General features: G+C 35.9%; 1 protein-coding gene, 1 long non-coding RNA gene and 1 pseudogene across 3 annotated transcripts in view; 1 reads left to right on the forward strand and 2 right to left on the reverse strand.

The window, feature by feature from the left end:
• Nucleotides 1–8,189: 8,189 nt before the first annotated feature.
• Nucleotides 8,190–19,969, reverse strand: part of LOC126728952 (L-type lectin-domain containing receptor kinase SIT2-like) — a 111,965-nt gene continuing 100,185 nt past the window's right edge. For both annotated transcript variants that reach the window (XM_050434737.1, XM_050434729.1), the window contains one exon: nt 8,190–10,184. In XM_050434737.1, coding sequence (XP_050290694.1) covers nt 8,470–10,184 — 1,715 coding nt within the window. In that variant the 3' untranslated portion in view covers nt 8,190–8,469. The remainder of the gene's footprint in view (nt 10,185–19,969) is intronic.
• Nucleotides 14,075–19,969, forward strand: part of LOC126729095 (uncharacterized) — an 82,237-nt gene continuing 76,342 nt past the window's right edge. Inside the window, exons 1-3 of the long non-coding RNA XR_007656500.1 lie at nt 14,075–14,394; nt 15,177–15,272; nt 16,131–17,038. This is a non-coding gene — a long non-coding RNA (uncharacterized LOC126729095). The remainder of the gene's footprint in view (nt 14,395–15,176; nt 15,273–16,130; nt 17,039–19,969) is intronic.
• Nucleotides 17,411–19,882, reverse strand: LOC126728973 (L-type lectin-domain containing receptor kinase IV.1-like; annotated as a pseudogene).

The following is a 19,969-nucleotide window of genomic DNA, read 5'->3' on the forward strand; positions in this document are numbered from 1 at the left end:
ATGAGTAAGATTAAGTAATCTCTTGTACTTAACACTCGTATCACTCTTTTTGACGAGAAGGACTAGAAAATCCTAAGAGAAAGGTATAAATAACCATCTCACCACTGTTGTCCGCCAATCATAAAATGACATTTGTGTGCTTCGGCATAGCAAAATTGGAATGTCAAATGCTTAACATAATTGGGTATTTCTTTTCTCTCTTATATGCTCATGCATGATTTTCTTAAAAAAGAAAAATATGCAAAAAGATCAAAATGCTTTAAATATGATTGCAAGCGTGTATTCTAGGAGATGTGGGAGTTATAGGATGTATCTCGAAGGTGATAGTCCCTATCAAACAGTTATGATTGTGTGTGAGTTAAAGAAATTTTCTCATATCTCAAATCGTCATAACATGTATACACTTATGCAATCTTGCAATGTTTTTCACACACAACACGCAATATTCTTTGCTACTCTTGATACATGTGCAGGTACAATGTGATTTGGCCATCACAAGGTTTACATGTGTTAATGTATGCTCACTAAACTGTCTTGACTTGTTTTTGAAATATAACATTGGTTAGACTTGTTTAGTGTGTGTGTGTGTGTTGGGATCCATGTGCATAAAAATTGTTGTTGAGAGATGTTTTTTAGAGTTTAAAATGTTGATTGGATCATTGGTTGAGTTGCATGCTTTATTGCATTCATATCTATGTTTTTCCCTTCTTGAAAAACTGTTTTTAAGCAACCTCGACACCTCCTCGACACCTGGCCTTTCTGTCGAGATCTTAAGTTGTTTCTTATCGCAATCTCGATAGCTGTCTCGACAATTGGTGGATCAATCGAAACAGTTCTTGGACCCTCGATAGCTTCTCGACAGCTGGTGGATTGATCGAGCTTCTTTGATCGTGTCTGATGAATTCTTCCTCGACACCTCTCGACAGCTGCATCTGTTGACGTTCTGTTTTCTTGACACCTGTCTCGACACTTGGCTCGATACCTCTCGACACCTCTATCTGTCAAGAATTACTAAGGATCTATATATAGGCTTCAACGCGATCCGATCCTCATTTTCTCGATCTCTCTCAATCTATCCGCGCATATTCACCTCCCAAACACTTTCTTCTCTCTCAAAACCTTCAACCCACGTGATTTTCAGCCTTTCCTTGCTTCAAATCACTTGGTATGATCTCTTTTTCTCTCATTTTTTTTCATGCATTTCATGCATTTAGACCCTAGGTTTTGGGGTTTTTGAAAAAAATTTGGGTTTTTCAAAATTGTTGAGTTTTTGTTGAATTTTGGGATGGGTTTTTAATTAAATGAGTTCAAAACCTCATGCATTGCATCACACATGCATTATAACTATATTTTCATGCATTTAGATGTGTATTATATATGTTAAACTGATTGTGTGCTGATAGGTTTGGATTGGACTGAGTCCATGATACAATTTCTTTTGCATGTTATATGTTCATACATTCTCCATGCATACGTACTCCTTTTTCAATATACTTGTTATATTTGAACTGTTTAGATCTTTTCTGAGTGTTTCTTTCTTCCCCCTCACTCTTTAGTTTACGTTAGTGCGTCAATGGCACCAAAACGTAAGTCTACTCCATCCCAGAACCCTTTGCGTTCTAGGGCATCCACTTCGTCTTCTGATCCTACCCCTTCTTCTATTTGGTTCCGTGATGAGAATGCCCGAAAGGACTTCTTGAAGAACTTTTCTCGACGAGGTGTTCATTCGGAACGCCGAGTCATTTTGGCAGACTTTTCCGACACTGACCTTCTCGATGTCATTTACAGTCGGGGTTGGGAGTCACTGTGTGACGTCCCGGTCACATGTCCATTCGTGCTGATTCAGGAGTTTTACTTCAACATGCATGGACTCGATTCTTCCGTACCTCTCTTTTCTACTCGCGTTTGAGGTACACGCATTGTTGTCACACTGCAATTTGTTGCAGATGTGCTTCGTGTTCTAAGGGTAAAGCATCCTAACTACCCCAAATGTGAGCGTCTGAGGACTGTGTCCAAAGACGAGATGATCTCTGCTTTCTGTGAGCGCCCTTCTGATTGGGGTGATTGTCAGTTTACACCATGTAAGGCCTTTGCTAAAGGTCCTAGATTCATGAACATGGTGATGACTTTTGTTTTGCACCCACTCTCTCACTATAATTCTATCACAGAGCCTCGTGCTCGATTTTTGCTTTCCTTGTTAGAACATCTTACTATTAATTGTCCTTCACATTTTATTCTTTCCATTATAGATATGTATAGGGATACGGCTACCCGTGATAAGCTCATTTTCCCTTCGGCTATCACTCGAATTTTATGCCATTTTTCTGTTCCTTTTCCCTCTTCCGGCCACTTCCCCGTTATGTGTGCTATTAACTACGCTACCGTTAAATGGAGCGAAGCGCAGTTTCAATTGAGGCGATCTGGTATGGCAGCTCCTCCCACTCCTTCTGCTCTATCCACATCCGCTTCCTCCTCTTCAATGAGCGGAGTGACTCTAGAGGACATCATGGCGCAACTTCAGCACATGGATGCTCGCCTCGACACTCTCAATGATGAGTTGTGTCAGGTGAACACCCGTGTTGGACGCATTGCTCGACATCAGGCTGAAATGGGTGGTTATACTATGCCTTCCACTCCTGTAGCCCCTGCGGATGAGAGTGATGCTGATGATGCTGATGATGATGATAATGTTGATTCTGATGATAAGGATGATGGCGATGCTAGCTCACCCAGCGATGACGAGATGTCTACTTGACACTCTTACCCTTAGTCACTCGTGACAAAAAGGGGGAGTAGTTTTGGTTATGAGAGTAGTCATACTTAGGGGGAGGGTTAGCATAGGAGATTTTTGTTAGGGGGAGAGTGCATTTTGAGGGATGTAGTGAGGATTACTTGTATCTTTTTCTTTTCTCTACTTTAGATACATTTATTCTTGTACCTTAGGTCTTGTGACCATTATTGACATACATTGTACTTATTTTCTTTATATGTTGATGTACGTTTCTTTCACCTATCCTTGCATGTGTTGTTTCTTTTCTTTCTTTATACACATGGTTCTTATTACTTGTATGCAATATATTATTTCTGTTTCACACAAAGATGCCTTGATGAGTTTTGCTTAAAGTGTTTCAGAAATACAGGTTGTCAAAGTCTACTTGCCATAAACTCTTTTCTTGCAAAGTTTTTCAAGAGTTTGTGTTAGGATAGATTTTATTGTATTCAACAAGTGAATATGAGTTTAGTGATTTATGACTTCTCTTATATGTTCATTTGTTTGTTATGGTTTTGTCACGGATTGCCAAAGGGGAAGATTGTTAGGACATATGTGATTCACTTGTTAGGAACATATGTCACTATTTTATGTAATTGGCTAATCTTTTGACAAAACACACTTTACTTGTATTTGGGTAGGTCTAGGATGCGTTTAATACTTCAAAAAACTTTGTTTCAAGATCAAGTGTTGAAGCCATGCAAGTCTGTCCAAGATTCAAGCTGAAAAGTGCCTGTCATTAAAGCTCGACAGCTAGCCATCTATCGAGCTTAAAAGAGTTGTTCAGCCTCGTGGCTTGACAGCAGCTCAACAGATAAGGTATCTGTCAAGGTTTATGAAAAACGGAATTCCAGTTCTGTTTTGACTCCAATCCGTGATTATGTGTTTGGGCTTTCTCTTCTCACAATCCTTGACATATAAAAGGATTATTTTAAGGGCCATCAAAGTGTACACAAATTGCACAAGTGTTGAGCAAAGTTTGTTCAAGCAATTTGTGACTGGAGACACAGTTTTTCCCTAGTTCATCGTTCTTGTGAAGAAGTTGCTGTGTTTATGCACCGTAGGGTTTTATGACAAAGCATCTTCTTGATCTTCATCGTTGGGATGAACTGAAGAACTTTGCAGCCAACAAACTTCTCTAGTTGGTGATTGAAGTTGCGTACTAGGATCCGCGCAACTGGTTAGTCACGTACTGGGAGCCGTGCATCAAAAGGAGAAATTTTCACTACAAAACAAGTCCAATTGGGTATTGGGGTAAGGGTTCAACTGTAGGTTGGTATAAGGTTCTGGGATTCTTTTACTTGTAATCGTTTATTGTGATAATAGTGGAATTTCGGGAGTGGTAACCTTAAAATCACCCGGTGGGGTTTTTGCTGTGTTGGTTTTCCCCATTCGTAAACAAATCACCGTGTCAAATTTATTTTCCGCTGCATACTTAGTTTATTGGTGATTTGTTTGTGCTACCACGCGTTTGCATGTTAATTAACTTAATTAATTCACTTGGCTAAATTAATTGGTTAATTTATCACAAGGGGTATTTATAGTTTTGAAATAAATGTAAGATATTCATGTCTTAGAGTAAAGATAATGCTTACTCTCTATTCCCAAAGCACTTTGCAGAAAATATGATTATTGAGTATGACAAAGCTGCAACCATTTGCCATTGATTGGTTTCATGAGACTTTCGCCTTTTGCCATGGCTAGACAATAATAGCTGTTGTTATAGACTTCTTTTTCAAGACAAATGTCCCTGGATGTAGGGATGTTAGATTGATCAGGCATTTTAGATCATAAGCCCCCCAAGTGTGGGATAGTTGATACCCTTGATGATGCTTGAGATTCCAAGGGTTCCATTGATGTGAATATAATGATTCTAGCAACATGATGGAGTCACCATGGTCTTGAATATGTGTGGGGCTGCCATGACTTCAATGGCGACAAAGCTTCTTTAAGGGATGACCGCCAATCTACTTGGTTCAATGGTTGGTACAAGAAGGATTTCTTTTAGCGATTAGGATAATATTGATGTTTTTAGTTGCAAGGAGTTATGATAAGGGGTTTCATGCCTACAAAATAGACAAATTCCAAAGTATAAGAAGCATAACGATGGTTGAAACAAACAATATGTTTCACATAATAATTTTCGATCAATGGTTGCGATAAAGTAATATATATTTAACGCGATAGTTTTAATTGAATGATGAATGTGATATAATATTAAAGTAATTTGTACTAAGTGATATGAGCATAGTAGAGTAACATATACTCAAAATAAATTTAAAGATAGCGACATAATGACTTATCTTAAAAGTTCATGGCTCCAGTCGTATGTTAGTGAACTTATGGCAGTCCAACAGCATGATGACGTGAGTATAACGTTGGAGAGTCCATATGCCACGATAGGTCTCTCCATGGTTTGATGTTGAGAGCATGTATCACCAAGTTACGATCTGGATTGAGCATCATGTTGTACTCCTAAGCAAATATGTCAATGTACTTTTTATTAGACGGAGAAGGTACGTCAAGTACTGTTGGAGGTTCCTTGAATGGTTCAGCTATACCGCTGGACAAGAATTCTTTTTCCATTAGATGTGTTCTCTTCTGGATACAGCCGTAAGTTTTGTACTAGCTTCATTCGACCTAGTACCCTTCTATTTAAGGCAACTAAGCCTCACGCGTCATCATGAGTAACAATATATACTTCCATTTCGTAGCCGAGTTTATTCACATTGTGGCTGTGATTTGCTGCTAGATGCTTCCTTGTGCTTTCCTTTCTTTGGGATAAAAAAAAATGCTTTTAAACTTATTTTGGGATCATTCTCGATTGGCTCAAAACTACCGCTGCCTCATGCATCATTCATGATGATGAGATGAAGTTGGCTAAACTTGCGGTGAAGATTGCAGATTTAGAGAAAGAAATTGCAGCAAAGTCAGCGAAACTATCCCTTTTGACAAGTCAAAAAAATTCCATCATGCTGTCCTTACCCACCAGCGGTGGCTCCTCCTCCACGGAAACCTTTGGTGGCTTATTGGATTAGGCTACTCATGCTTTAGTTCATTTTTCTAGTGGGCAACTCTGTTGGGATGTAATATGTATCTGATGTGTTACTACATGTTTTGAGACTCTCTAGTTATAAAGACTTCTCTTTTTTTTTTGGTCCATGTAATAGGGGGAAAAAACTCTCCTAGTGGTAGGCGATGTTACTATTCATGTATGCGAACTCATTCATCTATAGAAAAACTCATTTAGTTGTGATTTGTTCAGTTATAAGTGTTGTTATTATTTGTGCAAAAGGTCATTCAATTGTAGGTACCAATATCACATGCGAAGGAAAGGCTAGTCAACCATGGACATTGTTTTGTAAAAGGTTCATGCTTAAAAGAAATTTTCTGCCTAAAAGCTATAGAAAAACTTATGATTTGTTCAGCTATAAGTGCTATTATTACTTGTGCAAAAGGTCATTCAATTGTAGGTACCAGCATCTCATGTGAAAGAAGGATTAGTCAGCTATGGACATTGCCTTGTAAAAGGGTTCATGCCTAAAGAAATTTTCTGCATAAAAGGGATTTTTCTGCATAAAAGGGGCTGCCCATTGTTACTTTTTTATGCATGCAAAAGGTCATTCAATTGTAGGCACCAACATCTAATGTGAAAGAAGGACTAGTCAACTATGGACATTGCCTTGTAAAAGGGTTCATGCCTAAAGAAACTTTCTGCATAAAAGGGATTGTCCATTGCCACTTTTTCATGTATGCACATGTCTTTTCTCACTGTTCATGTGGGGATATTGCACAGTACATAGCAAAGGACACCTCCAACCGTAGCTGTAGTGCCCCTTTTTTTTTTTTCTGCAAAAACCATTTTTGAGCCAAAGGCAAAGTAAGAAAGTTTTGTGATTTTGAAAGAAAACAAATAGTGCCCATTCTTCTATGCATGTATATAAACATTCATATGTGCATTGTTATCTTTTTCTTTTTGACTAACCATTTGTAAATATTGTACTGTTCACATTGAGGACAACTTTTTCTTTTAGAAAAAAAAAATTGTTTCTTTTTTGAAGGAAAGAAAAGAGTGTTCACTTACATATACATACGTGTATATATATATGTGTGTGTGTGTGTGTGTGTGTATACTTATATATACATAATGTTAGCTTTGTAGAGGCTGCAGCAAGGCCGCAAGGCAGTAGAGGCTGCTCTTCCAAAATTTGGCATCAAGTGCAGCTGTAGAGTGCTAACTTTGTACCACTGGGCTAACATCATGTTGCCTTGCTTCTTGTTGGCTATTATGCAACCTCGAGGGCACGATAAACTTTCACTATGGTTGGCTCTTTGATGAATTGGAAACATCTTTTTTCCATTTCTATTTACCTAGTTCATATCTTTGTTTCGTGTGTTCCCGGGAGGAATTCAAGCTCTTCAATCTCGGGAGCTCCCCAGTGAAGTCACCAGAATGTTGAGGGGAAAATTTTGATGTTCCCAAATAGAATATGGGGTAGCCAAGCCAAAACTCGACGATGGGCCCTTGAAATAAAGCCCAAAGGCTTTCGGTGTTGTGTAAGTCCGCCCAAGCAAGAGATAGAGACTACAACCTAACAAGAAGACAACAATAAAACACAATAAACACGTTACTGTTGTTAGTTTGTTATATTATTAGTCATTTTACAGCATCATAGTCCAACTCAGTCTTCTAGCGGTACGGTATTATCTCCAGCGGTAGGGTAATTTCAGGTTAATAAGTGTGTTTACATGGTAAAAATCATATTTTTTCCTTATTATTATTAAGTCAACATAAGGGAAAACTTCCATAGTATCCAAAACATTATGACCTTCATCATACTAATAAAAAATTAGTATCCAAAACATTACTATTGGTTTGTTAGTTTTAGTATATTAAAAAATTATTAATTATTTATATAATTTAAATAAATAATAATTAAATTATTTATGCTCACCGGTTCGACCATCGGTTGGACCTCGGTCCGACCAGAAAACCGATAATTAGCTTCTTTTCCGGTTCTTTCATCGTACCAATTTTTAAAACCATGTGAGAGCCTCCTCAAGCACGTACGGTTATATTTTTACTTAATTTCATTCATTTTCAAATAAATGTACCTTCAAATAAAATAAATATATTTAATTTTTATTAACTAATCTTGTGCATAATACAGGTTAGCGACTAGTGATCTTAATATACAAGGACTTATTTGTAATTAATGGAGCCCAAGGGTTTTAAGTTTTCACGTTAACATTAGATTTCACATTATGGAAATCCTGCTTATGTTTTCACCTTAACCATTAATTTAATAATAGACAATTACTTAATTATTTATTTATGGATGATGCCTTCTTAATGGAGAGCAATCACAGGCTGTGGACTTTCAGTATTCTAAAATTTAAAGAGACGCCTAATCCGATGTCTGCAATATACTGCATAACTATTGATCTATACAGCTTACAACAATAGAACTAATCTTATCGTGGTACAAAGTAGAGGATAAGTAGACTAAAAATTAACTGCAATTTCTATATTAAGCAAACGAGACTATATACAACATTATGCTTCAAAAGTTTCTATTTTCACTTCTACAACCCCAAGCAATCAGTAAGTTTTCAATTTGCCACTGGTTGAATTGGTCCCAACTATCCCAAGCATTGATCCAAAGTCTATTCTAAAAATTGCATGATACACAACTAATTCAGCGACCGCTTATGAGGATTGAATCAGTGCTAGACAAGGAAGCAGCAGAACCCTTGCCAGATGTTGACGGAATCGACAATAAGAAATCAAACGCTTCATTACCTTTAAAGGTACTAAAACAACCACCTTCATTTGGTAATTCTGGCAGATTAGCATTGCCATCCAAAAACTGCGTCACTTGCCTCATACTAGGCCTAGCTGCTGGCATTGACTGTGAGCAAAGCAGGCCTAGTTTCAAAACCAACTTCATTTCCTCCACCACATAATTACCTTCCAATCGAGGATCACTTGCATCAAGGATTGATCCTTTTCTCCAGCACTCAAACACCCAGTCAACCAATATTACCTCTTCAGTAAGTCCTTGTTGCTCTACAGGCCTCCTTCCACAAGCCACCTCAAGCATGAAAGCCCCAAAAGCAAACACATCAGTGCAAGTGGTTGCCCTTCTTGTTCTAGTAAGCTCTGGAGCCAAATAACCCACAGTCCCAACCACATGGGTTGTTTGAGGATTGGTACCGTGGTCATATAATCTGGAAAGTCCAAAATCTCCTAGTCTTCCATTTAATTCAGCATCTAATAGAACATTACTTGCTTTTATATCCCTGTGTAGAACAACCTGTTCCCAATCTTCATGAAGGTAAAGCAGGCCAGATGCTACTCCTCTGAGGATTCGAAATCGTTGGAGCCAGTTAAGGTTTGGTTTTTCATTGCTATATAAGAACTTGTCAAGGCTTCCGTTTGGCATATAATCATAGACCAAAAGGAGTTCACCTTGTCGCCGGCAGTATCCTAGGAGCTGCACCAAGTTCCTGTGCCTCAGCCTGCCCAAGCTAATGATTTCAGCCACAAATTCCTTCATCCCTTGTTTTGAATCATGGGAGACTTTCTTGACTGCAATTTGTATATTGGAAGAAGGAAGAATTCCTCTATAAACCTTTCCAAAACCTCCTGCTCCAAGAAGCTCTTTGTCTAAGAAACCTTTGGTTGCTTTGTAGAGATTCTTATAGATGAACCTGTGAGGACCATACTCCCGTTCCCAATCTTCACGTATTTCTTCATACTTCTTCCTTCTTATAATGTAAGCAGCTCCAGTAATTGTTATTAGCACAAGTATTACTGCTATGACCAAAACCATGATCATTAGTACCGGTATCTCTTTTGTTTTCCGTTGTTGAGGAAGTGGAGGAAGCTTCGAAACATCAAGGCTTTGTGCTTGTCCACTTTTATTAAAGCTCCATCCAAGAACATAGTGGTCGCTTGTAACAAGTGTGCCAGTGGCTGAAGAGAAACCAACATACATAGATTCCAAGAGATACTGAGACAGATCAATAGGTTTTGACATCAGAGGCCGGTTTGGTTTTGGGATTCCTTTCGGGGCTAGTGTTACACTCAGTAACTTTTCTGCCTCATCATAGTCTATCCAAAGATGCATTGGATTCCCACTTGTGAGCCCCAAGCTTATATTTTTCCCTTCTTTATTGGAAAAATACATTGCAGAAGCTGAATCAGTTGAGTTCAGGCTATTCACATCGATTCCCACATGATTTTTATCAATATCTCCAAATTCTGGATTCAGAGCAGTGTCAAGCTCGATGGCCAAAATGTGGTTTGAAGTAAGGCCTTCATTTGAAGAATTGAACAGTCCTAGATACTGATTTCCTACAACGTTGGTAAAGTTACTTGATGGACTGATGGTGAAGGCCATGCCGTGACCTCCAACATTTGGTACTTGTGGAACAATGGCAAATACAAAGTTTGTAGAAAATGAGAGAAATGGACTTAAACCTGAGGAAGTTGTGTTGAATTTTAAAGGAAATTGGAAGAAAGCGTGACCAACTTGCGGGTATGAAATGTTTACGGTATTGGTTAGCTGCAGTAGGCCATTGCTGGTAATTTTAGCAGATCCATCAAGATGCAGCTTGGCTTGAAGGAAGCCATTGTAGATGAATTGGTTTTCATTTTGAGCAAAGGCCAGAGGAATATTGGAAACATAGAGAATTATCAGAAAGTGAAGTGATCTAAGGATTGTAGCCATTGGGAAAAGTTGGAAAAGGCTCATTTTTGTGAAGAGAAGGCTTCTGGTTATTTTAAAAGTCTCAGACTCAGAGAAATGAGTCTTTTTCTTTCCCCAAGTTAAACATCAGTATGTATGTTGCCATAGTCATGGGCTAACCAAACAATTTAGTCAGAAAGTAGATAAAGAGTGTCAAATTCTCTATTTCTTCTGCTAGCTTAAATTCTTTATATTCTGTCAATTGGTCAATGAGATGTAATCATGTTTGTAATGTTTGGTAGAACTCTTGTCTATCAATCAGCAACAAACTTTGACACCGCTGCTAGGAGCAGTCATGGTTGCTGTCTGAATTGACTCTAAGCAACGTCTAGGCTTCTAGATGCTTGGTTATTTACATGCTGTCTGAAAATGGCAGGACTTATTTATCTGTATTGCTGCCAATCTCAATAAAGAGAAGTATTTCTGAATTTTATCATAATTAGTTTTCTATTTTTCATCACAGTTTCGGTTGTCTGCACTACTGATTTCTGGTAGAAATTTTGGTACTGTAGCTCTTTTCTGCAAATTTCTCCTTTCGAATAGGTTAATCAGTTTGTGTTATGACTTATGAACTTAACACGGGTGCGTATGAAATGCACTTGTGAAGATACATACACACTCAGAGAGAGAGAGACCATTCTTTTAAGTCTCTTGGACTTGAATATGTTAAAGAGCAATGATCCTTCAAGGTGTGCCAGTGCCATTGCAAGTTTAGAGAATGGGTTAGCTTTTGATAATGCTAACTTGTTTTGTAATAGACTTGTTTCTTAGTTAATATTATATCTTGGTTTACCGAAAAAAAAAAGAAAATTTTTTCATTGGAGAAAAAAAAAAAAAAAAAGACTTTTTAAAATACTACTTAATCAACCCCCTTTCTATGCCATGGTGACTTTCACAAAGTAATTGAGTTTGAAAAAAATGAATTTGAGGTGGTGAACTGAACAATTTATATTATCTATATTTAATTTATTCAAATAAAAAATAGAGAGAAAATATAAAGGAAAAAAAAAAAAGTGTATGATATGTTGGATGAGATGGCACAATAGGAGGCCTGAAAAATTAATTGTAAGGCTTTTGTTATTAGATATATCATAGATATAATTTGCCCATATTCATAAACTTAAACTTTTGGGTTGAATGGCATCCTTATATGTTATATTAAGACCTCAAATAGAATCTCCTAAGGTATTATCTCTCAAACCTTTTTTTATGAATAACATTTCATTCAAAACTAGAAAGATAGAAAATGCTGTTTTTCATAAACAATGAACACAAACATAAAAAAAGTAATAGAAGAAATATTCTTTTTTAAACAAAGTTTAACTACAAACTTGGATGTAACTAATGACTACAACTCATACTAAAAAAATTAATATGATTACACATTTTGAAAATGCAACCGTTAGATTACGTGTTCTTTATGTCCTTAACATGCATGTCAAATTTCGTATCTATCGAATGTTATTTACTATTCGATTTATAAATTTATTTTATATGCATAATTTTAGATTATAAAAACTTGAAATTTAAACATTTGATTGATGACATATATAGTTATTGATCTTTGATTTTTTGGAAATTTTGCAAGTATAGAAAATATAAGAAGAAAATACAATCTAATGATGATTTTGTCAAAATTCACATCCAATGTTTTTGTCCGCAAAGTTTTTGTCTTATGCTACCAATATATATTTCTCTTAATCCACACATGGTCAGTATGAACAGCCGAGCAGGAAAAATGGTTGTTTTAATCCCTTCTTGAATTCATACACACAAAAGACGGAATGATATCTCTACTATTCCTTAGCACACCATTTTAGAAAAGTGTATAGGACCTTAGCATCGCTTGAAATGAACAAAAGAAAACTCTAGAAATTAAAATTTTCCATGTGAAAAATACTTGTGCGTACAAGATCTCGGGAAGGTTTGCTTTTTCATGCTATAGGCACCTGTGAGCAACTATATGTTACTTCAATGGTTCAGATCAAACCCTTATTTCAATTTGATCTATTAGAAGCAGTCAAAACATATACTTCACAAGAAATTTATTTGGATAGTGGCATTTGAAAATAGATTACATTGCTTTTAAAGTGAATCTTTTTTAGAAATAAGTCAATAACGTTTCAAGACTGGCAATTCAGTTGAAAATTTACAAGTCAGTTTAGATTTTACAGGCACTGGTCTTGTACTTCTACAGTTCTACTGAATGTTTCTCCATACGATGAGTAAAAGAAAATGAAGGTTTTGGATATTAAGGATTTGATGCTCCTTAAAAATAAAAAAAAAAATAAAAAAATCAACCATTTATGCCTTCATTGTGTTCAAAATCTCAAGGTAACACTGAAATAAGATATAGAAGACTACTAAAATTATACATACTATTCACGGACTTGTGCGATGCACAGAAGAATGAAAATATTTTGTAATGGAGTATTTTATATGAATAAATAGGTTATCTGTAACAAATAATATGCAAGTTGAAAGTGTTTCTAGTTTGCATTATTTTTTAGAGTAATATAATGTATTTATAATTAATGGAATAAAAAGTTTAAATTTCATAATCATACTTTCAGCAACAAATTTACATTTTTGGGTAAGTTTTTTAGTTATTTTGTGAACATTTTATTTAATTTTAGAATAATTGGTTGATTAATTCGAACATTTTAGGTCAATAGAGAACACATTTATTCCTTTGTTTTATAAGGATAAAGGTATTATTCCATTAAGAACATTTATTGCTTTCAATTGTCAGCTCCCTTGGAATTAAATCTCGCTAATTTAATTCAACCATTCTTACGTAAACGTTTAGCACTTCCCCCATTTTCAACTTCCCAATTTAATTAATTCCGTTCCCCACTTTATTCTCTTCTTATCTCAATCTCAACAGTGCAGTGTGCAACCGACAACTTTTCAGTTGGAGTTTTCACAGCTTTCAACCTTCAATTTTCAAGCTAAGCCTGAGAAGAAGAACTCATGAATGAAAATGATTGTGATTAGAAGCAGTGATTTTTTATTGATTTCTTAATTTTAGTCACTGCATAGCTAATCAATTATGTGGAGTAATTAGAAATAGTGGTTTTTTTCTTTCTTTTTTTGGCTAATTTAATTGTAGAAGCACTATGCTTTTTGTTGGTCTTCAATTCATAAACCTGAAGGTTCTTAATAATTCATGGAAAGGTTGATCCTTTATTATTACTTTTTAAGAACGTTTTTTAAAAATTCAAGGCCCATTAGTTATTTAGAAAAGAAGAAGGTTGAGCCAAGTTATGCTACGTCCACAATATTTTCATAATATTTTTATAACAAATCATAGGTGTTTAGTTGTTATTGGTTGGAATTTAAACCTAACACTAAGATTATTATTTTGCCCCAACAATAACAACAAGTAACAACCTACCACTTAAAATTTGTTGTAAAAATATTGTGAACATATCAAATATTTTTTTTTTTAATGAAAATATCCGGCCCATTAATTATTTTTTATTTAGGACCCAAAAGACCCTTTATTCTAAATTCAAAAAAGCCCAGCCTGACCTACACTTATTTGGTACCTGTATGATAATGGAGTTATATACTTATAGTAACCTTGTTGAAGTGTTTTTGGAAATAGAAAAAATATTGTAGAAATTGTTTAAACTCACGTGCCCTTAAACATCCACATCCAGCCCAAAACAGCCAACGGCTCTTTTTCCCTTGCTGTTTCCTCTTTTCTCCGTCTCTGTCTCTCTGCTTTTTGAGAAATAACAAGAAAGAAGGGTATTTTTATACCTATGGCGACCATTATTGGGTGCAGGCTGTGGCTGTGGCCGTGGCGCCGAAGCACCCAAACCCTCCTGCTAAGACCGCTGGTACTCAGTCGGTTCTCAAAAGGTAGATTTGGGTTTTTCTTTTTCTTTTTTGTGACTTTAATTATATGGTGATGCTTATTGAATATATGTAGACAAGCTGTTTGTTGAAAGGCTTCTTAGAGGAGAAATGAGTTTTTTTTTTGAGGTCTGGGTTTGTCTATTGTTATGGGTTATTGTGTTCTTGTATTGGGTTTTTGTTTCTGACTTTGTATGGATATTGGGTTCATGATCTGCACCTTCTGTTTGTAAAAGGGTTACTTAGAAAGCTAGATGGAGTCTTTTGGGGTATTGGCTTTTTTATTTATTTATGAATCTCTGAGAATAAAGATGTTGAAAACTTGAGAATGTTTGAATTGGCTTTTTATGTGGGGTTTGTAGGGTTTCTAATGCTGTTTCCTTTGTTATTGTTTTATGAAACAAGTTGCAATCTGAATTCATGGCCTTAATGGTAAGAACCTTAATAGTTCATGGAAATGTTGATCCTATTAAGTATTAATAATCTTTCTTTATAATGCACTATGAGGAGAGTGTTCAGATCATTATTGGTACATTTATTACTGTTCACTGTTTATTATCTTGAAGATTGCAAGTATTTGAATTTCAATTAACTTAGCTATCTTAGTGTATGAGGTTTGTTCTTGTTGAATTTTAAGGGGGGAGGAAAAAAAAAAACCAAAAATTTTGATATCGAAATTGACGGTGAAGGTGATTAGATTGATAATTATGGTTTCAATTAAATTTCAGTATTCAGACTAGATTTAATTTTTTTTTCTTCGGATTCTTCTGAATGGTTGTTATTTGCAGACTAATGTACAAGTAGAGCCGATTGTTGACCAAATCGATATGCTTGATGGTTTCACAGGAAAACTCTGATTTGGATGCAACTAAGAGTTCAGTCAGGTATTGTTAGTCACTTGTTATCTTTCTTAGTGTTATTACATTCAAGACTATTGTGAGATTCATTAAATTTTTAGTAGAGTGATGCTTGTATTGTTTGTTAAAAATGCTCTCAAGGGGCTGAAAGCATGTTGCTCTGCCCAGCTGACATGAAATAAACGTTGCTCCTGCATTCGCATATCTACAAGTCTATATTAAGTTATATTACTTTCTTCTTGATATTTAGTAGGTCGATAATTGATGAAGGCCTGTACAGATATTTAAGATTACAAACATTGAAGGATGATCAATTGTATGCTTTATTCTTCCACCTTAAATTTTTAGATTATTTTTTATTTATTTGGACTTGATATAAAATTTGACACAGTACCCTTTTGAGTTTACTAATTCTTAATTTAGTTTTCACACAAAAACAATTTCTATTCGTATTACTATAATCATGCTTACTTCTTTTTTATAGAGCTTGCCTGTAATTGTACATGGCTTTCTTATCTATTCAAGAAGCTTACAATTTGGGATTTGTTTTAGACAAGTAAAACTATGAATATTAATTTGCTTCCACTTTAAATGCAGAACTTTCTGTTTCATTAAAATGTCATTTTTTAAAAATTTGTAACGTGTATGCATTAACATGTCATATTGAATATTTTCACTTTATTTTTGTTCAAGGAAAATCAACAAATCTGGAGGCTCTATGACACATATTTCTCTCCTCCATTTCTAAATTTTGTGTCAAGTAATGTGGTGTTGCTTTGTATTGAGAAGGAAGATGGGAGCTTTTATCCTCTGACTCTTATTCCTGTCAAATCTCTCTCTCTCTCTTATTTTTTATTTATATTGTATTTTTCTCTTGATGATCAGGGTCTTCAACAAAAAACTTGGCAAAATAAAAAAAGCCAATTAGAAACATATCCAGAAGTTTGGAGACGGTAAGCAATATGTAAAAGGTTTTGGAGAACTAGAGAAGCTCTGCTACAAAGTAGTTTTATAGAGATCCCTGGCGGTGCTGGTAAGTGAATAAAAAAAGGTAAGAAGCAAAGGTAACCACTGAATTTTAAAGGTGGTTGGAGATGAGAACTTAAATGGAAGTGTTACCTAGATGGCATGGCTTAACAATTCCTATTTAGTAAATTGTTTGTAAATGTATGTAATCATGCTTTATTGTTATAACTATAATCAACTATGCAATGATCTAATGTTTTTGGTGTATGCGACAAGATATAAATGATATATCAATGACATGTTCTCCATGACTATATTTTGGTTATTTATTCTTTTGCTTATGTTGGTGTTTAATTCTATTTTTGTTTTTTTGGTTTCTCTCATGCTTCTTTTATTTGAACATTGTTGTTTGGTTGCTTGGAAAAAGATCAAAAAATAAAATTCTTGTGTGTGTGGCTAACCATTACATGTGACAGGACATATTAAAGAGTGGAGTATTGCCCAAATTACAAGGAGTGGAGTATCATCCCTCATTCAAGGGAAAATGGCTATTTAGCCTTATTGTTTGAACTATGTAGCCAAATAGCCTCTTTTTCAAACTATGTAGCAAAATACCAATGTTTTAGAACTCGATATTGCTAATGTCGAGTTCTGCCTACTAATATCAAGTTCTATGCATATTTTTAGTGGAACTCTACACAAAATTTCCAAAAAAATCAAAGTAACAAAATATGCATATAACTTGACATTGCTAATGTCCAGGCAAAACTCAACATCAACAATATTGAGTTCTAAAATAAGGGTATTTTGCTACAAAGTTTGAAAGGGTACTATTTGGCTACATTCCAAAATTAAGGCTAAATAGCCATTTTTCCCCTCATTTCCCTACTTCCTATCAAATGTATGCTCATATATGGATTGAAGAATAATTTATTTGTGATGATGCAATGCATTTTATAAATACATGTTATTTAGGAATAATAAATTTCCCTTTCTTACCTTTTGATTCTCTGAGGGAGTGATTATTTTGACTTCGACAATTGTGAAATTGTTTCATCAAGTGTATATATATATATATCATACATTCATGCAAAACTTTTCCGCACATTTGTGTAGGTTAGTGACTAGTTAATTTAAAAATAGATGATTTTTATATTCATGGATGATGCCTTCTTAAAGGATAGCAATCGCTGGCTATGGGCTTTTAGTAAGCTGAAATTTAATGAGAAACCTAATCTAGTTTCTCCAATTCCCAACTTAAATATTGATCTATAGAACTTGTTACATCAGAATCAATCTTATTTTAGTACTGGTTAGAGGATAAGTAGACTACTAACTAAAATTTACTCTTTTCTCCTCTCCACCCCCAAGCAATCAATAGGCTTTCTATTTGCCACCAGTTGATTTGGTCCCAACCATTAATCCATGGTCTATATGACCCATAGCATGAAACAAACTTATTCAGTGACCATTTATGAGGATTGAATTAGTGCTAGACAAGGACACAGCAAAACCCTTGCCAAATGATGAAGGAAGCGACAATAAGAAATCATGCTCTTCATTACCTTTAAATGTACCAAAAAAAGTACTTCCATCTGGTAATTCTGGTAGATTGGCATTGCCATCTAAAAACTGCATCACTTGCCTTATGCTAGGCCTTGTGTTGGCACTGTGTGTGAGCAAAGCAGGCCTAATTTCAAAACCAATTCCATTTCCTCCACCACATAATTACCCTCCAATCTAGGATCACTAGCATCAAGGATAGCTCCTCTTCTCCAACACTCAAACACCCAGTCATCCAAAATTATGTCTTCAGTCAATCCTTGTAGTCCTACAGGCCACTTTCCACATGCCACCTCAAGCATGAAAGCCCCAAAAGAAAACACATCAGTGCAAGTGGTTGCCCTTCTTGTTCTAATAATCTCTGGAGCCAAATAACCTACAGTTCCAACCACATGGGTGGTTTGGGGATTTGTACTATGGTCATATAATTTGGCAAGGCCAAAATCACCTAGCCTTCCGTTCAATTCAGCATCTAATAGAACATTGCTTGCTTTTACATCTCTGTGTAGAACAACCTGTTCCCATTCTTCATGAGGTAAAGAAGGCCAGATGCTACACCTTTGATGATTCGAAATCGTTGAAACCGGCTAAGGTTTGGTTTTTCATTGCTATATAAGAACTTGTCAAGGCTTCCATTGGACATATAATCATAGACCAAGAGGAGCTCTCCTCTTCGCCGGCAATATCCCAGGAGCTGGACCAAGTTCCTGTGCCTCAGTCTTCCCATGCTAATAATCTCAGCTACAAATTCCTTCATCCCTTGTTTGGAATTATGGGAGACTCTCTTGACTGCAATTTGTACATTGGAAGAAGGAAGTATTCCTCTATAAACCTTTCCAAAACCTCCTTCTCCAAGAAGCTCTTTCTCTGAGAAACCCTTGGTTGCTTTGTAGAGATTCTTATAGATGAACCGGTGAGGACCATACTCCCTTTCCCAATCTTCACGTATTTCTTCATATTTCTTCCTTCTTATAATGTAAGCAACTCTAGTGATTGTTATCAGCACAAGCATCACTGCTATGAGAAAAACCATGATCATTAGTCTGGGTATCTCTTTTGTTTTCCTTTGTCGAGGAAGTGAAGGAAGCTTCAAAACATCAAGGCTTTGTGCTTTTACACTTTTATTAAAGCTCCATCCAAGAGCACGGGTACCAGTAGTTGCAAAGAAACCAACATACATAGATTCCAAGAGATATTGAGACAGATCAATAGGTTTTGACATGAGAGGCCAGTTTGGTTTTGGGATTCTGGTTGGGGCTTGTGTTACATTTAGTAACTTTTCTTCTTCATCGTAGTCTATCCAAAGATGCATTGGATTTCCACTTGTGAGCTCCAAGCTTATATTCTTCCCTTCTTTATTGGAAAAATACATTGCAGGAGCTAATTCAGTTGAGTTCAGACTATTCACATCAATTCCCACATGGTTGCTGTCAATATCTCCGAATTCTGGGTTCAGAATAGTATCAAGCTCAATGGCCAAAATGTGGTTCACAAGAAGGCCATCATTTGAAGAATTGAAGAGTCCTAGATACTGATTTCCTCCAGCTTGGATAAAGTTCCACGATGGACTGATGGTGAACGTCATGCCATGACCACCACCACTACTTGGCACTTGTGGAACAATGGCAAATACAAAGTTTGTAGAAAATGAAAGAGATAGAGTTGAACCTGAGGAAGTTGTGTTGAATTTTAAAGGAAATTGGTAGAAAACATGACCAACTTGGGGGGATGAAATGTTCTTGATATTGGTTAGCTGCAGCCTGCAGCAGACCATTGCTAAGAAGTTGAGCAGAGCCATCAAGATGCAGCTTGGCTGGATGGAATCCATTGTAGATTAATTGGTTTTCATTTTGAGCAAAGGCCAGGGGAATATTGGAAACATAGAAAATTATCAGGAAATGAAGTGATACAAGGATTGTAGCCATTGGGAAAAGTTGAAAAAGGCCCATTTTTCTGAAGAGAGGGGTTTTGGCTTGATTAAGAGTCACTTGACTCAGAGATATATGTCTTCTTCTTTGCCCAAGTTTAACACCAGTATCTGTGTTATTATAGTTATGGGATAACAACAGTTGACTCACAAAGAAGATTGTGTGTCTAGTCAAGTAGGAAAAGAAGCTCTAGTGTAAACTTAAGAAAAATGCAATCTTGGTCATCCATGTTTTTTTAAGTATGATGAAAAAATGTTTCTTGGTGCG

The sequence above is a fragment of the Quercus robur genome, chromosome 1 (assembly GCF_932294415.1).
Source record: "Quercus robur chromosome 1, dhQueRobu3.1, whole genome shotgun sequence".
In the NCBI taxonomy this organism is placed as follows: domain Eukaryota; kingdom Viridiplantae; phylum Streptophyta; class Magnoliopsida; order Fagales; family Fagaceae; genus Quercus; species Quercus robur.